The sequence below is a fragment of the Notamacropus eugenii genome, chromosome 1 (assembly GCF_028372415.1).
Source record: "Notamacropus eugenii isolate mMacEug1 chromosome 1, mMacEug1.pri_v2, whole genome shotgun sequence".
In the NCBI taxonomy this organism is placed as follows: Eukaryota; Metazoa; Chordata; class Mammalia; order Diprotodontia; family Macropodidae; genus Notamacropus; species Notamacropus eugenii.
Window position 1 is genome coordinate 642,438,635 of NC_092872.1, and position 14,395 is coordinate 642,453,029.

The 14,395-nt window shown below is 35.2% G+C and overlaps 1 protein-coding gene across 1 annotated transcript in view; it reads right to left on the reverse strand.

Moving 5' to 3' along the window:
• Positions 1 to 10,880: 10,880 nt before the first annotated feature.
• B3GNT2 (UDP-GlcNAc:betaGal beta-1,3-N-acetylglucosaminyltransferase 2) overlaps positions 10,881 to 14,395 on the reverse strand; it is a 32,531-nt gene continuing 29,016 nt past the window's right edge. Inside the window, exon 2 of the mRNA XM_072635450.1 lies at positions 10,881 to 13,437. Coding sequence (XP_072491551.1) covers positions 12,235 to 13,428 — 1,194 coding nt within the window. The 5' untranslated portion in view covers positions 13,429 to 13,437 and the 3' untranslated portion in view covers positions 10,881 to 12,234. The remainder of the gene's footprint in view (positions 13,438 to 14,395) is intronic.

Consider the following 14,395-nt stretch of genomic DNA (forward strand, 5'->3'; position numbering starts at 1 on the left):
AACAATTATCTGTTTTCTATTCTACTATGTTATAGAAATGCTTATTTTATTTCTTAAATTCAGAATAAAGTAAAATTTAAGAAAAGAAAAAGAATGCCAAAGGGAAGGTGCATAAGGAACCTGGTTACAGAGTGATATTGAATTTGAGTTCTACTGCATTCTGTTGCCTTATTTCTACTTAGGTGCATGTATACATGCTATATTGGTCACTAAAATAAAATTAGCCACAATTTGTAAATTCTTTATATACACATGAAAGTCTTGGTCCAATGACTCATTGAGGATTGGATGGAAGGCTATGCCTGCCATTAGATTGTAAATGGCTTGAGGGTAGTAGCTGTCTTTTGCCTTCGCAGCTTTGCACAACACCCAGCACATAGTTGGTACCTAGTAAATGTTTGTTCATCGATGGCAGCACATCTCTAGGAAGTTCCACCAAATGGAAAAGGATTCAGGTATGGTCAAGTAGGGACAATTCTGCCTGCTGTTTCAGAACCAACCTAGCTAATAACAGAGACATTCATCGTAAACAGTCATTAGATGAGGAATTCCTTAGCCTTGTCAACCCATAAAATAAAGAAAAATGCAAAAGGCCCTCAGTCTTATGTAGTTCCCTTGTACTTAAAGAAGAAGAAGAGGAGGAGGAGGAGGAAGAGGAAACGAAGAACTACACAGTTTCTAGACTATCTACAGAAATGAATGAACGAAAAATTATGTTTATAAACATTAACTTACTTGCTAATTTTCTTAACGTGAGATCTTTTGTCCAAGGACCAAGAGTTGATGTAATACTCAAAGACAGAACAATTTTGCTACTACATTTTCTCTACTAATGAAATTATCACTAAACTAAATGGAAATATAGGTTGTGGTCTCCTTGAAGAGGCAGATAGTTTCTTCATGAGCCTAATGACAACAAGGAATTTCATTTAATGGGACACTTGGGTCATCTTACAAGGAGTCCTAATAAGTACAAGCAAAACAAGAACAAAAACCCACTATGAAGACAATAGAAGCTTATGGATGCACCAATATCTGCCACAGAGGATGAAGAAATCAAGATAATCTATAAAGAATGTGAGATCCTCCAAACAGTCTACATATACATAACTATCTGGTGATCTTCATTCAAAGGTGGGAGTGAGGGACAATAGCAAAAAACAAAACAAAACAAAAAACATACCTTAGAAAGTACGATTGGGGATAAAAAATGAAAAAAGACCAGTCAGAAACTTCTCATTGGTATATGATGCTTTGTTCTGGAAGACAGTCACATGAAGACTACTAAACTACAGTATTAGAAATGGACATAATGTCTTGATGGGAAACAACTGGTTACCAATGTGAATTATTTCTGACTAAGCAATCTGTGCAAACTATTAATTAGAGCCAATGTCAAAATTAACATCAAAAAAAGATGACAAAGATTCAAGATAAGGGCACTGAATTTGATTACAGTACCTCCAACCTAAAATGTCAATCAAACAGCTGACCTTGAAAAATAGGAAATGGATAAAGGAAAAGATAGGTGCTGATTTACTGTAGGAGTATAATCAATATAAAGCAAATATCACAATGAAGCCAAAAGAACATAGAAAGCCTAGTCAGCAAACACTTGATCTCCTTGCCAAGTAGAATACAAAGGAATCAAGGACAACATCTACTTAGAAAACTGACTCACCTGCAAAATTTCATAGAGGGGGATGGTGGAAGATTATGAACTTTATCAACTAGGTCAACAAACATTGATGAAGTGTTTACTACGGACCAGGCACTGTGCTAAGCCCTGAGCATACTAAGGTGGGGTGGGGAGGGTAGGAAGGAATAGCAAGACACAGTAGAAAGGAAAATAAGTTGGTGTGAGGGACACAACTAAACCAGATCATCCTAAAAGCATTTTAAAATGAAATTGGAAGGACAACAAGAAACAGCTCTACCATTATTTCCATAAGAAACTATCTTCACACTCAATCAGCATGGCAAAAAAATGAAACATGGTAACTGCTGGAAGGGCTATGGGACAGCTGGCCTAAATAATGCACTATTTGGTGGAACTGTGATCCAACCATTCTGGAAAGCAACTTGCAATTAAAAAGTCACTAAACTGCATAATCATTCACTCCATAATACCTCTATTAGGCTAATGGAGAAAAAGAGATCAAAGAAAGAAGGAAAGGAACCATATGCATAAAAAGTTTTTATAGCAGCACTTTTTGTTGTAGAAGAAACTGGAAACAAAATGGGAGCCCATTAGTTGGGGAATGGCTGAAAAATTATGCTATATTCATTCAATACAATATGATTGCACTGTATTAAATGATTAAAGGGGCAGACTTGGGGAAGCCTGGGAAGACTCGAAATAAACCGATGGTGGGATAAGAGAATAGAACCAGAAGAACAATTTATACCATGACAATGTTGTTAAGGAAAATACTTGTGAAAAACTTGAGAACTGTAATCGCTGCAATAACAAAAACAATAAAACCTCTTAGAGAATTGATGATAATCAAGCTTCTAATTCTTGGAAAAGAGATGATGGACCAGGGTACAGGAAGAGGTATGCACCTGTTTTGACTATATTTTTAATATTTTTACCATATTCATGATGTGAAAGAGGGTGGGTGGAATGATGGGGAAAGAGAGGAGACTGAGAAAGAAAAATAATACAAAAAGAAACCATTCGCATCACTGGTGACAGTGAAATCACCATTTTTGAACTTCTAACATCTCAGTACCTTATTCATTGTATGAAGAAATGGAAAAAGGATTCAAGAAGACAAGATTGGGAAAACCAGTAGATCAAGCCACCTACACCCAAGAAATCACTATTCAAGAGACACAATTTTGAATGTCAGTCAATAAACAACATTCATTAAGTGCCAGGTACCATGGCACTTACCATACTGTGCACCAGGTATCATGCTCAGTGATGAAGGGATCTGTTTTCAAGTTACCTGAAATATGAGAAGATATTGAATAATTAGGGGGTAAATATAGCTGATGTTATAAAAAAAAATGAAAACCATGTGTATGCCAATAAGTATTATCCATTTACCTCCTTGCTCATAATAATAAATAGTATTTAGAGTGAGGTAACACCCATTCAGTGAATAGGACTCTTTAAGGAGTCAAGGTATAGCCCCTTTAATTAGAAAAAATAAAAAAATCAAGCTGGGAGGGGAAGACCCTCAAGGTCGCTGCTCCAAAGAGAAATAGTTCCCATCAACATTCACTCAAAGCCAAGAGAGCTCAAAATACAGCCATTATGTGGAGCTTGGGCAAGGACCATTGTGGTTTAAGGTTTGCAAAGCACTTTATAAATATTATCTCAATTTATTCTCACAACCACCCCAGGAGGTAGGAGCTATGCCATCATCATTTTACAGAAGAGGAAACTGAGTTAGATAACAGAGGTTAAGAACTTGCTCAGAATCACAGAGCTGGTAAGTATCTGGGGCTGCAATTGAGCCCTAATCTTCCTGAATCTATCCATTGCTTCACCTGCTGGCTATAACTCATCTCCATCAAAACCTTTATGAAAATTATCTACACATATAATACGTAGAAATATGGTGAAGGAAACATAAGAAAGGAAGAGGCAAAAGTGATAAAGAAGAAATATGTTTCAGACTAGATACAGGAAGTAAATGTCCATTTTCTGCTACAGATCATAAAATTGGCCTCTAGGAGAGACTTCAACTCTCTAGAGAAAGAGTAAGAGCTCTTCTCTGATAAAAGCAAAGTCGCTGATACTATTTACTTGCCTTGATGATTTTTTCTTTCAGAAAGCAAAGAAATAATGTGCAACAATGTCCTGACTACAACCATGTAAATGAAGACAATACTGAAAAGCAACACCAGTCAGGTGAATCCTAATCAGAGGCAGGGGTTTGTGAGGGAAAATGTTTCATTTGTTGTAACACATGGTTCCTTTATGGGTCAGTTTTTCATGGTATTGTTCTTTGTTATAATGGAGGGTTCAATGAGGGAAAAGAGTAATATATCTTCACAGGAAATGACTGCAAAAACTGTTTAAAAGATTTCCAGGCATTAATCTTTAAAAATGGGAGTGGGAATTAGGTTTCCACACCAACATTCTGAACTTTAACCAATAACGTAGGAAGAGATATGGAAATAATATGTAACATAGGGGAGAAAGTGACTGTGTTAGCCATGATGTATAAAAAGTTTAAGAGACAGTTTCTGGGTAATTAATCATTTTTGATAATACCAGCATATTATTAATAAAAAGATGGTCATTTGGCCAGTTCTCTTAGACCAAAATACATATCATGGAATCCACTCATATATTTACATGCCCTTAGAGAGTGCGTGCTCCTGAGGTTGGAAATCAACTCTGGTCAAAAATTAATGAGAGAACGAATATTATAATGAGAGGTGGACCTATTCTAATGAGGGGCTGGGGAACATGACTTTGATTATGTCATTTACTTCCAAACCATCCCCAACTTTGAGCAATCTAATCCTAGGTCAGGCCCTCACCACCTTTCAATGAACTATTGGTAACTGACTTCTATCTCTTCTGGCAATGTCATGTCTCCTCACTCTAATTTATCCTCCACACAGGTGCCATGCCAAGTAATTTCTCTGAAATTCATCTCTCACTATACTACTTCCTTACCCAATGCACTCCAGTCATTCCTCATTACCTCTAAGATCAAATATAAACTCCCTTTGGGGCATTTAAACATCTTTATAACATGGCCCCTTTCTACCTCCCCAGTTTACTTATATTCCCTTTCCCTCATGCTTATTAACTAAGCATACTGCTGTTCCTTATACATGAGGGCTCCAAATCCCTTCTCTGTGCCTTTGAACTGGTCACCTGCCTTGCCTGGAATGATCTCAATAATTATAATTCTTATATTGTTTGATGTAAGTTATAATAACAGAACTCCAAAACAGAGTTACTTAGGCTAAATATGCCCATAAAGCATATAAGCAAAGATAGACAAGGTTGCACTTTTCCACTGTTCTTATCCATTAACCATGTGTCAGGCAGTTGATGCTCAAAGCTTCTGACTGGATAGAATTCTGGACCAATTGCAGGGGTCTCTAAGTCATTTCTCTCTAGCTACCTCAGACCATCAATTCAGACCCTCTCCCAATATCTGGTTGTAATAAAGGAATTCCTCCTTCCTGAGCCTCACCCAAGTCTAGTATTGGTAATTGATCCCACCCCATTCCCCAGAATTCTACCTTGTATAGGTTTGATTAGCAATGACCCTTTTCCCACATGTGACACTGATTACCTGTTCTCCACCCAGCCCATTTTTAGTCTATATAATTTCACTACTTGAACCTGTTTTGAGCATGTTCTCTCCCAGATATGTCTCCCTCCCACTAGCCCTGGGTGAATTTCTTGCATCCATGGGGATGAACCTGTCAGTCAATATCATCATATAGTATAGATGTATAGATGTGTGTTTGCCTTTTTTGTCTGATGCATCACATAATAATAAAGCTCTTGTTGGTACTGAATTCCTGAATACTAATTTCCTATAAATTCCTGAACTTAGGTTTTTCCTTTTACTCAAACTGGGAGGCCAAATAAAGCATTTTCCCTCCTCATTCCTGCCTCTTGGAGTCCCTGGCTTCCTTTTAAGACTCTTCTTAAGACCTTACTTAAGACTTAAGAGAGTTAAGATTTTCAAGCACCATTAAATTTTTCCCCATCTAAGATTACTTTGTGTCTACTTTGTATATATACTGTATATACTCATATGTGTACATTTTGTGTCACCTAATAGAATGTAAAGTTCTTGAGGTCAGGGATTGTTCTATCGTATTTGCATCCTCAGCTTAGCACATAAGAGGTACTTGGCAACTAGATGGTACAGTAGCTCTTATTATTTTTGCCTTTGCATTCTTAGCGTAGAACATAGAAAATACTTACTATTCATAGCAACTGTAAAATACAACAATGAAACTAGATGACATCTGAGGTCTCTTCCATTTCCAAATCTATAATCCTCTTCTACCACAAAACAATGGATCAGTGGGTGTTTTGTTCTCATTGTTTTGGAGATTCTTTTGGTTCAGACCCATGATTTCAACATGGTAGGGAAATACTAGTGTAGAAATTCTCTGTTGTCTGTAACTTTCAGCCTTTTGAGAGTTATCTTGCGCAGGCATTCCCCAATCAATAAGTATCCCAACAATTTCTAATTCTTTGAGCAAAGTCTTACAAGAAAGAGACATGTAAAGCCAATTTTATTTTTGGAGTGAATTCTTATCTTAAAAACAGCAACTAAGACCACTGAATTTTAAGCAATGCAATAGTTTGGCTCTTCGGAAATCATGTTTTTCTCATTTATTTAGAGCTAGACAAGACATTAAGCTTGGCATTCTCTTTGTGCCATACTGCCTTTCTAGAGCTGGATTTTTACAAATGACCTAATTCGGAGATTCTTAACCTGAGGTCCATGGACTCCCTGAAGGATAGTTAAAAAGATTTGGCGCATAAGAAATTTTGAATTTGTATGGGGCAATTTTTTAAAATTTTTAACTGAAATTTAGCATTTATTTAATAATCACTAGCACTTATACAGTGCTTTAAAGTTTGCAAAGCACAAAACATGTTACCTCATTTGATCCTCACTACCATCCTGGGAGATAGGTTTATTTTCCTCATTTTTCCAGATGAAGAAACTGAGGCTAAGAGAATTTAAATGATTTGTCTAGTCACATAGCTAATAAATGTCTGAAGGGAGATTTGAATTCAAGTCGAAACCCAGTGCTCTTTTTTAAAATTTATTTACTTTATTTTTAATTTATGGAGTAAAACAAGCATTTTCACAACATAACATTATAAAAAAAGGATGATTGCACATGAAACTGCAAATCTATCATGTACAATTTGCTATTCCTTTTAAATATAATAAAATTATTATGTAAATTTCCCTTTACCCACTCCCTGGAAATGGCTACAATTAACACAAATATATGTGTGTATATACATATGTAAAGACCTTTTATACATACTTCTACTTATCACTTCTTTCTCTAGATACAAAGAGTATGTTCCTCCATATGTCCTTTGTAGTTAATTTGGGTGTTTACATTAGGCAAAATGATTTAGTTCCTCAACATTATTCTTAAAACACAATTTATTAGTGTATACAGTGTTTTTTTTGATTCTGCCCATTTCACTCATTTATTTCATGCAAGTTTATCCATATTTTTCTAAAGTCAATGAGCTCACTATTTCTTATAGCACAGAAATATTCCATCACAATCATATGCCACAACTTGCGAAGCCATTCCCCAATTGATAAGTATCCCAACAATTTCTAATTCTTTGCCACCACAAAAAGAGCTGCCATAAATATTTTAGAACATATAGGTTATTTTCCTTTTTTCCTAATCATCTTTAGAAACAGACCCAGTAGCGGTATTGCTGGGGCAAAGACTCAACTAAAAAGTTAGTTCAAACAATTAATAATTTCAGCAATGTAACAGGATATAAAATAAATCCACATAAATATCCTATGTATCATAAACAAAACTCTGAAAAAAATCTAAAATACCTTGGTAGCATACCTGCCAAAACTTACAAACTATATAAACAAAATTATTTTTAAAAACTTTTATACAAATAAAATCAGATTTAAATAATTGGAGAAATATTAATTGTTTATGTGTAGGCAAGGCCAACATAATAAAAAAGACAATCTTACCTAAACTAATTTATATACTCAATGCCATCCCACTTAAATTACCAAAAAAAAATATTTTATTGAATTAGAAAAAACAAAATCCATTCTGAAGAACAAAAGGTCAAGAATATCAAAGGAACTGATAAAAAATCTAAAGGAAGGTTAAACCTAGTGCTCTTAAGGGATTTAAAAACAATCAGATTGTCAAAGGTGTTCATGACACAAAAAAATTTAAGAATCTCTGCTCTAATAAAAATTGCAATTTTAAAATCAAGGAAAGCCGTGCACAGTATACAACATGCTTTGCTAAAACTTTTATTTGATCTTTATTTTGTTGTGGGAGGTTTTTGGTGGGGGGTTTTTGTTGTTGTTGTTTTGGGGTCTTTTTTGCAATATGGCTAATAGGAAAATACTTCGCATGACTTCACATGGGTATTTTATCATTTGCCTTCTGCATGGGTGAAGGACTGCTGAGAGAGAACTTAGAATTCAAAATACTAAAAAGTCAAATTTTTTTTAAAAAGATGAATAAGCAGTTTCTACTGGAAGAAATCCAAGCTATCAATGACCCTATGAAAATAAAATTCAAAATATTAATACACTGATAGTTACAGAAACATAAATTAAAAGGTAACTGGCCAAATGACAAGTACTAGAGATACTACCGGAAACTGGATCCATCAATGTACCTCTGGAGCTCTGAAATAACCATCACATGAGTTAATATTTGCAAAGTGCTTAGCACAAGGTCTGGGACATCGTAGGTACTAAATAAATGCTTTTCTCTTCCCTTTTACTGAACTAGGAAAACAGCACATTTATGAGCTGTTGGTAAAGCTATGAATTTGTCCAGCCATTCTGGAAAGCAATTTAGATCGCACTTTAAAAGTGACTAGACTGTGCATGTTCTTTGACTCTTGCTATACTATTACAAGGCCTAAAAAGATCTTATATGTAAAAATATATATATTTGTAGTAGCTTTTTTCATAGTAGACAAAAATTAGAAAACTAAGGGGATGGTTCTATAGGAGAATGGCTAAGCAAACTATGGTACATGAATATAATTAAATATTATTATGTCACAAAATAACAACAAACAGACGAAAACTATGAAGACTTCTATGAACTGATAGATGGAGTCATGCATTCCAAACTCCTATTTAAGGAAAGACTTCCGTTCATATCTCCTTATTCTCACCTGGCTTGCATGACCTTGGGACTTTCTCTGACTTCCTCACCAGGCCCTAGCATCTGGTAGTTTCTCCCACAACCTCACTTTTCAATTTCCTCTTGCGTTTAGATTATAAGTTCCATGAGGACAGAAATTGTTTCTTTTTTCCTATTTGTATCCCCAGCACTTAGCACAGTACCTGGAACTTAATGTTTATTGACTATGATATAGCTAGTGATAGAAATGAAGCCCAAGTCATATGACTCCAAATCCAATTTTCTTTCCACCACACCATGTTTCCTATGTTTCAATAAGTCATATTTGAAATAAAACATGATATAAATTACAAAAAAGCACAAAGAAAACACTATAAGAAATCAAAACAAAAACTCAAAAAAATTTTACTTATGGCTACGAAGACCAGGAAAGGCCTCAATGAAGGAGGTAACATTTGAGGTGGGTTTTGACGTGTGGACAGGATTTCAACTACAAGAGAAATGCTAAGGACTATAAGAATTGTAGATAAACACACACACACACACACACACACACACACACACACACACACACACACACACACACACACACTGTTCTAATTTTCTGGAAGCCTAATATTTAGTTACACTTACCAGTGTTCTTCTTGGCTACAGAGAGGTTAATATTTACTAAGGGCTGTGGCTGTAGATCTTTGCTAGGGGAGGCAAGGCAATATTTGGGAGCATCAATACTTAATTACCAAAAATACTGCCCTTCTTGAGTTTTCAAGGGTTTGGCTCTTTTTGTTCTCCTATGTTCTCCAAACTGTGACACTGGGGATACTACTGGCCGTTCAAAAATGGTTACCTTTCAAAAACCTTCCCCTAGTTAATCTCCTTTTTCTCCATTGGTACACTTCTGGTATAAACAGACTCACTGACAACTGAGTGAATGAGGAGGCTGAGAGTAGAGAAATAGTAAGAAACAATGTTCAGTGTAGAAACCGATGCCTGACAAAATGCAGGACAAGTTAAGCTGGCAAATAAGTATCAGACACCTTTCTCAAGCAACTGCATTTGTATTTCATAACCATTGCAAAAGCTGGCTGTGAACTTCCTTCTAAAAACCAAAGTCACAAGCAACCATTTTACTATAAAGATGAAGACATGAATAAATACTCTACAAGTAAACTTGCTAATCCATTAATTCAATATACAATCTGGCAAAGAACTAAAGAGGAGCAATTGATTTCCCATTCAGTTTTCTAAAAGTAAAGTTTGTCCTTTTTTAGGCTCATCAAGTACCTTCTACTTGGCTTTTTAAGTTTTGAAAATGAAGTCAAACTTCTCTATTTTTTCAACTTTGACTATTTTTTCTGAAGGAATTTCACCTTGAGAGGCTGCTTCTACTACAAGTTACTTTTGTGTTAAACTAAAGACAATAGGCCTCAAATAAACACAAGTTAATAGGGGATGAAATATCCCATCTTCCTTAGGTCCCTTGTTAACCTTGTAGTTGGACTCCCAGTCTGGATTTCCCTGGTATTAGCTTGACAAATTCATGCTACCTAATGAAAAGTACTGCAATTCTATAATCTACAGTTGTGGGCTCAGAGGATCATAGATGGAGAGCTGGAAAGGCCCTTAGACCACTTGGTCAACCACTTCATTTTTACATCTGCGGCCTAAAGAGTAAAGTGAATTGCCTCAAGTCACACAGGTTTTAAGTGGCAGTTATAATTTAAACTCAGATAGTGTGACATTCTTTCCATTCTGATACACCACATACACCCTCTTTCTCCACTCCCACACCCAGCTGCTTTACAGACCTAGAAATGGGCAAACATTAATTTTTAATTTTAAACTTTCCAAAATAGATTCTAAGCATGAAGCATTGGAATAGATAAAAGTGTAACTTCCTTGAAGATTCAGAAAGTTCCTGATGACTGGCCATTTTTATGGAAAGAAGTAACATATTATGTACATGGAAAAGAACAGATATTAAGTTCTAAAATGTGGTAGCTTAAAAGATGACAAAATGTTACACGAGAGAATTAAAAATACACTATGACTTTATTTCCACTCCTTTACATAATCAACTATAATCTACAATGCATAAGAATTCTCAGTGACAGAATAAGCATAAAAATTGTACTTTAAGATAACATGATACTGGATAATGTGCGTAAGTCAACAGTTTGGCAGGATTTTGTTACATCTAGTAGTATACACCCAAAACAACTTTTTGAATTCAAAAATAACACTTAGTTTTATTTGACATGTTACACCTTAACTTTTTAAAAATATCATGCTCTAGTTAAATATTTTAAGGACAACACTGTATACAAATAAAATATTACACAAAATATATTTAACAAAATGTTTTGGTCAATCTGAACAATAAATAAAAACAGGCACCTCTACATACAGACACAGGAATCAGTCACTAATCAGAATAATTATTTTTATACAAGCAATGGGGAAAATATGGCAAGAAAAGAATTCCAGAGTTCAGACAAACCATTCATGAAATGGTCTCCACCTTCAAGTTATCACCTGAAGTGTCTAGAATTACCCTCAAGGCCCATAGGACCATTTAGTAGTACAAACCAAACAATCTTAAGTAGTGAACAATTCAATAACAATTACCCATTAGCATATCATAATCATCCCTTGCCAATGAGAATGGGGACTAGTTTTTAAATATAATTAGCAAGAGACAACTTTTTACATCCAGCTAAGATATAAAATTAAAATATAACATTCTAATAATACTGCCTACCATCCCCAAACCAAGAAAATTTGTGTCCCCACTCTTGCTATTATGATGGGTACTTCTAAAAGTCAAGATTAAGGAGGAAACTGTTAGTCAGTCAAGCCAGCTTCATTTTGAAAAATTAGGGGGCCATATTGACTCATGAAAATACTGGTGGGGTGGCAGCAAAGACAGAAATGATAAAGAAATTATTCCTAAATTTAAGTTTCTCTAATATGAAATTTATTTCATCTCAGACATAATTCTACCCAGGAAATCTGTATTAACCAATGTACTGAAGAATATAATCATATTAACAACTCTTCTGTTACTTCTGGGAACAAAAAAAAGATAAATCTAATTAAAGTTATAAACTTGGGGAATTCATGATTTTTAAGGTGAGAAGGAAAGAGCATTCAAACATAATGACCACTGGGCAGAACTGAATCTCCATGCCATTCTTTCCATGAAGAATTCTGACTACATGCATTCTCACTTTCCAAAATCCTATATGAAAAGTTTAAATGCTTCTAAAAAGATTCCAGAAGAAGCAATTCCAATGATTCAGCACAGAAATTAAAACTAAATTAAGGGGAGAAAATTAGGAAATGTTTAAGATATATTCTCTTATGCATATTTTACTTTCATATATTTTAGCAATTTACGTGAAGATTTTGAAGCTGGGACCAAATGCTAATCATTTCCTGTGGTTTTCTGCTATGTACTAACATTAAGTCTGTGTAAGAGCAAATATTTTTCCTGTTTTTTTCTTCTATATCAAATGTTCTGAAACCTCTGTGTTTTTCTGGAGCGAGGCCAAGTTTTTGAAGGCACATGCCAGTATAAACGTCATCAATGGGATAGAGAAGGACCTGTTCGGATACTTTGTTCAGCCTCAGGGCTAGACTGCCAGAGTAGAGAAACCCACCCCCTCCTGCATAAGGTGGGTAGGCACCTTCATAAACACTTTCTGGGATATAGTACTTTAACTTTTTCTCTCGATGAGGTCCAGCATCTTTGATCACATCACCTATAAATAAGTCTTTGGCTTTCTCCTTGGATATGCTATTCAAGTAATTTAGGATCTGATGAGTATTTACAAAAACATCATCATCCCCCTTGAAAACAAACTGGACATCTGGACAAGAAGTGTTCACCCACTTCAGAAACAGGACTTCTTTCAGAGTCAAGTTGAAGAAAGTATCTCTGTAGTTCCAAAGAAGAATGTCTTGGTACTTCTCACTCTCAAATTTCAACATATCTGAAAGGTCAGGAAAATGATCCTCAGGGGGAGTCTGTCCCAATAAAAAGACTCTTACAACTGTTTGGTTCCCAAAATTAGTCTCTTTTCCCCAGGATTCTCGAATTGCTTGTCTTCTATCAAAATGGGATGTGAGGGACTTAATAGCTAGCAGAAGGAAAGGCTTCTGCTTGCACTTGTCCTGTTGGTCTATCAGTAGTGAATAATTTCTACATCTCAGATAAAGCAGAAAATCTTTAAATCTGTCAGGTAGGTTTTCAAAATCTTTAACTGCTGACATTACCAATTGGTCCGGCTCACAAGAATTAAGAACACTTGCATTCGAAATCAAATTTTCTTCTACAGTCGTATTGGCCAGGATGCTCAAAATTGGATTGTATAGATGATTTAATCTCTCTTGCTCCCTATTCCAATAGGCCTTGGCAGGCACATGTTTCTTCCAGAACTTGCCTTTGGGCATTATAACTTCTCCTTTTCCATGTTCTTCCTGGTGACTACTTTTGGAGACTTCCACAATCAAATAAATAAAAAAGTTTGCCATCATCAAAACGCCCAACAACTTTATCCTTCGGCGTCCAACACTCATTTCTCATATCTGTAAAAAATAAAAATCGACTATTAGAAACATAATAGCTTGACAGATTATAATTTTTTTCTTATATGCATTCTTTTAGTGTTTCATATATTTGTCCTGTCTACCTAAAGATGACTGTTAAGTCCTACTACTCATGGACCATCTATTTTTACCCATCTATTTTTTGTAAGCCTGCACAGTATCTATTCTTCACAGTGCCATATGACCTGATAGTTATGCAAGTGATTTTGAATGTTAAGATCCATGATTCAGTTTTTAGTTTCTCTTTGCCAAATCCGCAAAAGGCTTGTCTCTGGAAGGCAAAGAAATAACACTTTCCTATTAAAAACATAAAAGGAGCTTATGGTGGGAAAGAAGATTAAATATGTATGTGGTTATGTTAGGTGTCTCCATTTTGAATATGATCTAGAAGAGTAAGAACTATTTTTGTCTTTATTTACTGACTGAAATTCATATTAAACCAACTCAAAAACAAAACATGTATCCTCAGAATTTGAAGGCAATGTCAGAAAAATACTAATCTCTCAAATTAAGGACAGAGGGAGGGGAACAACCATAAAATGGATGGTGGGATCAAACTAATAGAGAATACACTGTTACAAGATTGTGACTGGGATCTTGATAAGGCTACATTTTCTCCCTATTCAATCATGGATATGTTTCCTTCATTATCAGGAATAAATGTGTCTCCCTAAACTCCATCAAAGAACTTAAAATGTCACAAATAAATGGACATTTCATGAATTCTAACACATTCAAAATAATGCTGTCATAAAAGAAAACTAGTGGGCTTACAGATAAAAAAATGAGAGTAAGAATTTGTTTATCAAGCATGGTTCAAAGGTTGGATATAATGTATCTATCTTTGACAGACACACTGAAATATTCTGAACACTAGAGAGGTGGTAGCCTATGAGGGCTAGCATTTATATACCATGTTTTATCCTCACAACAACCT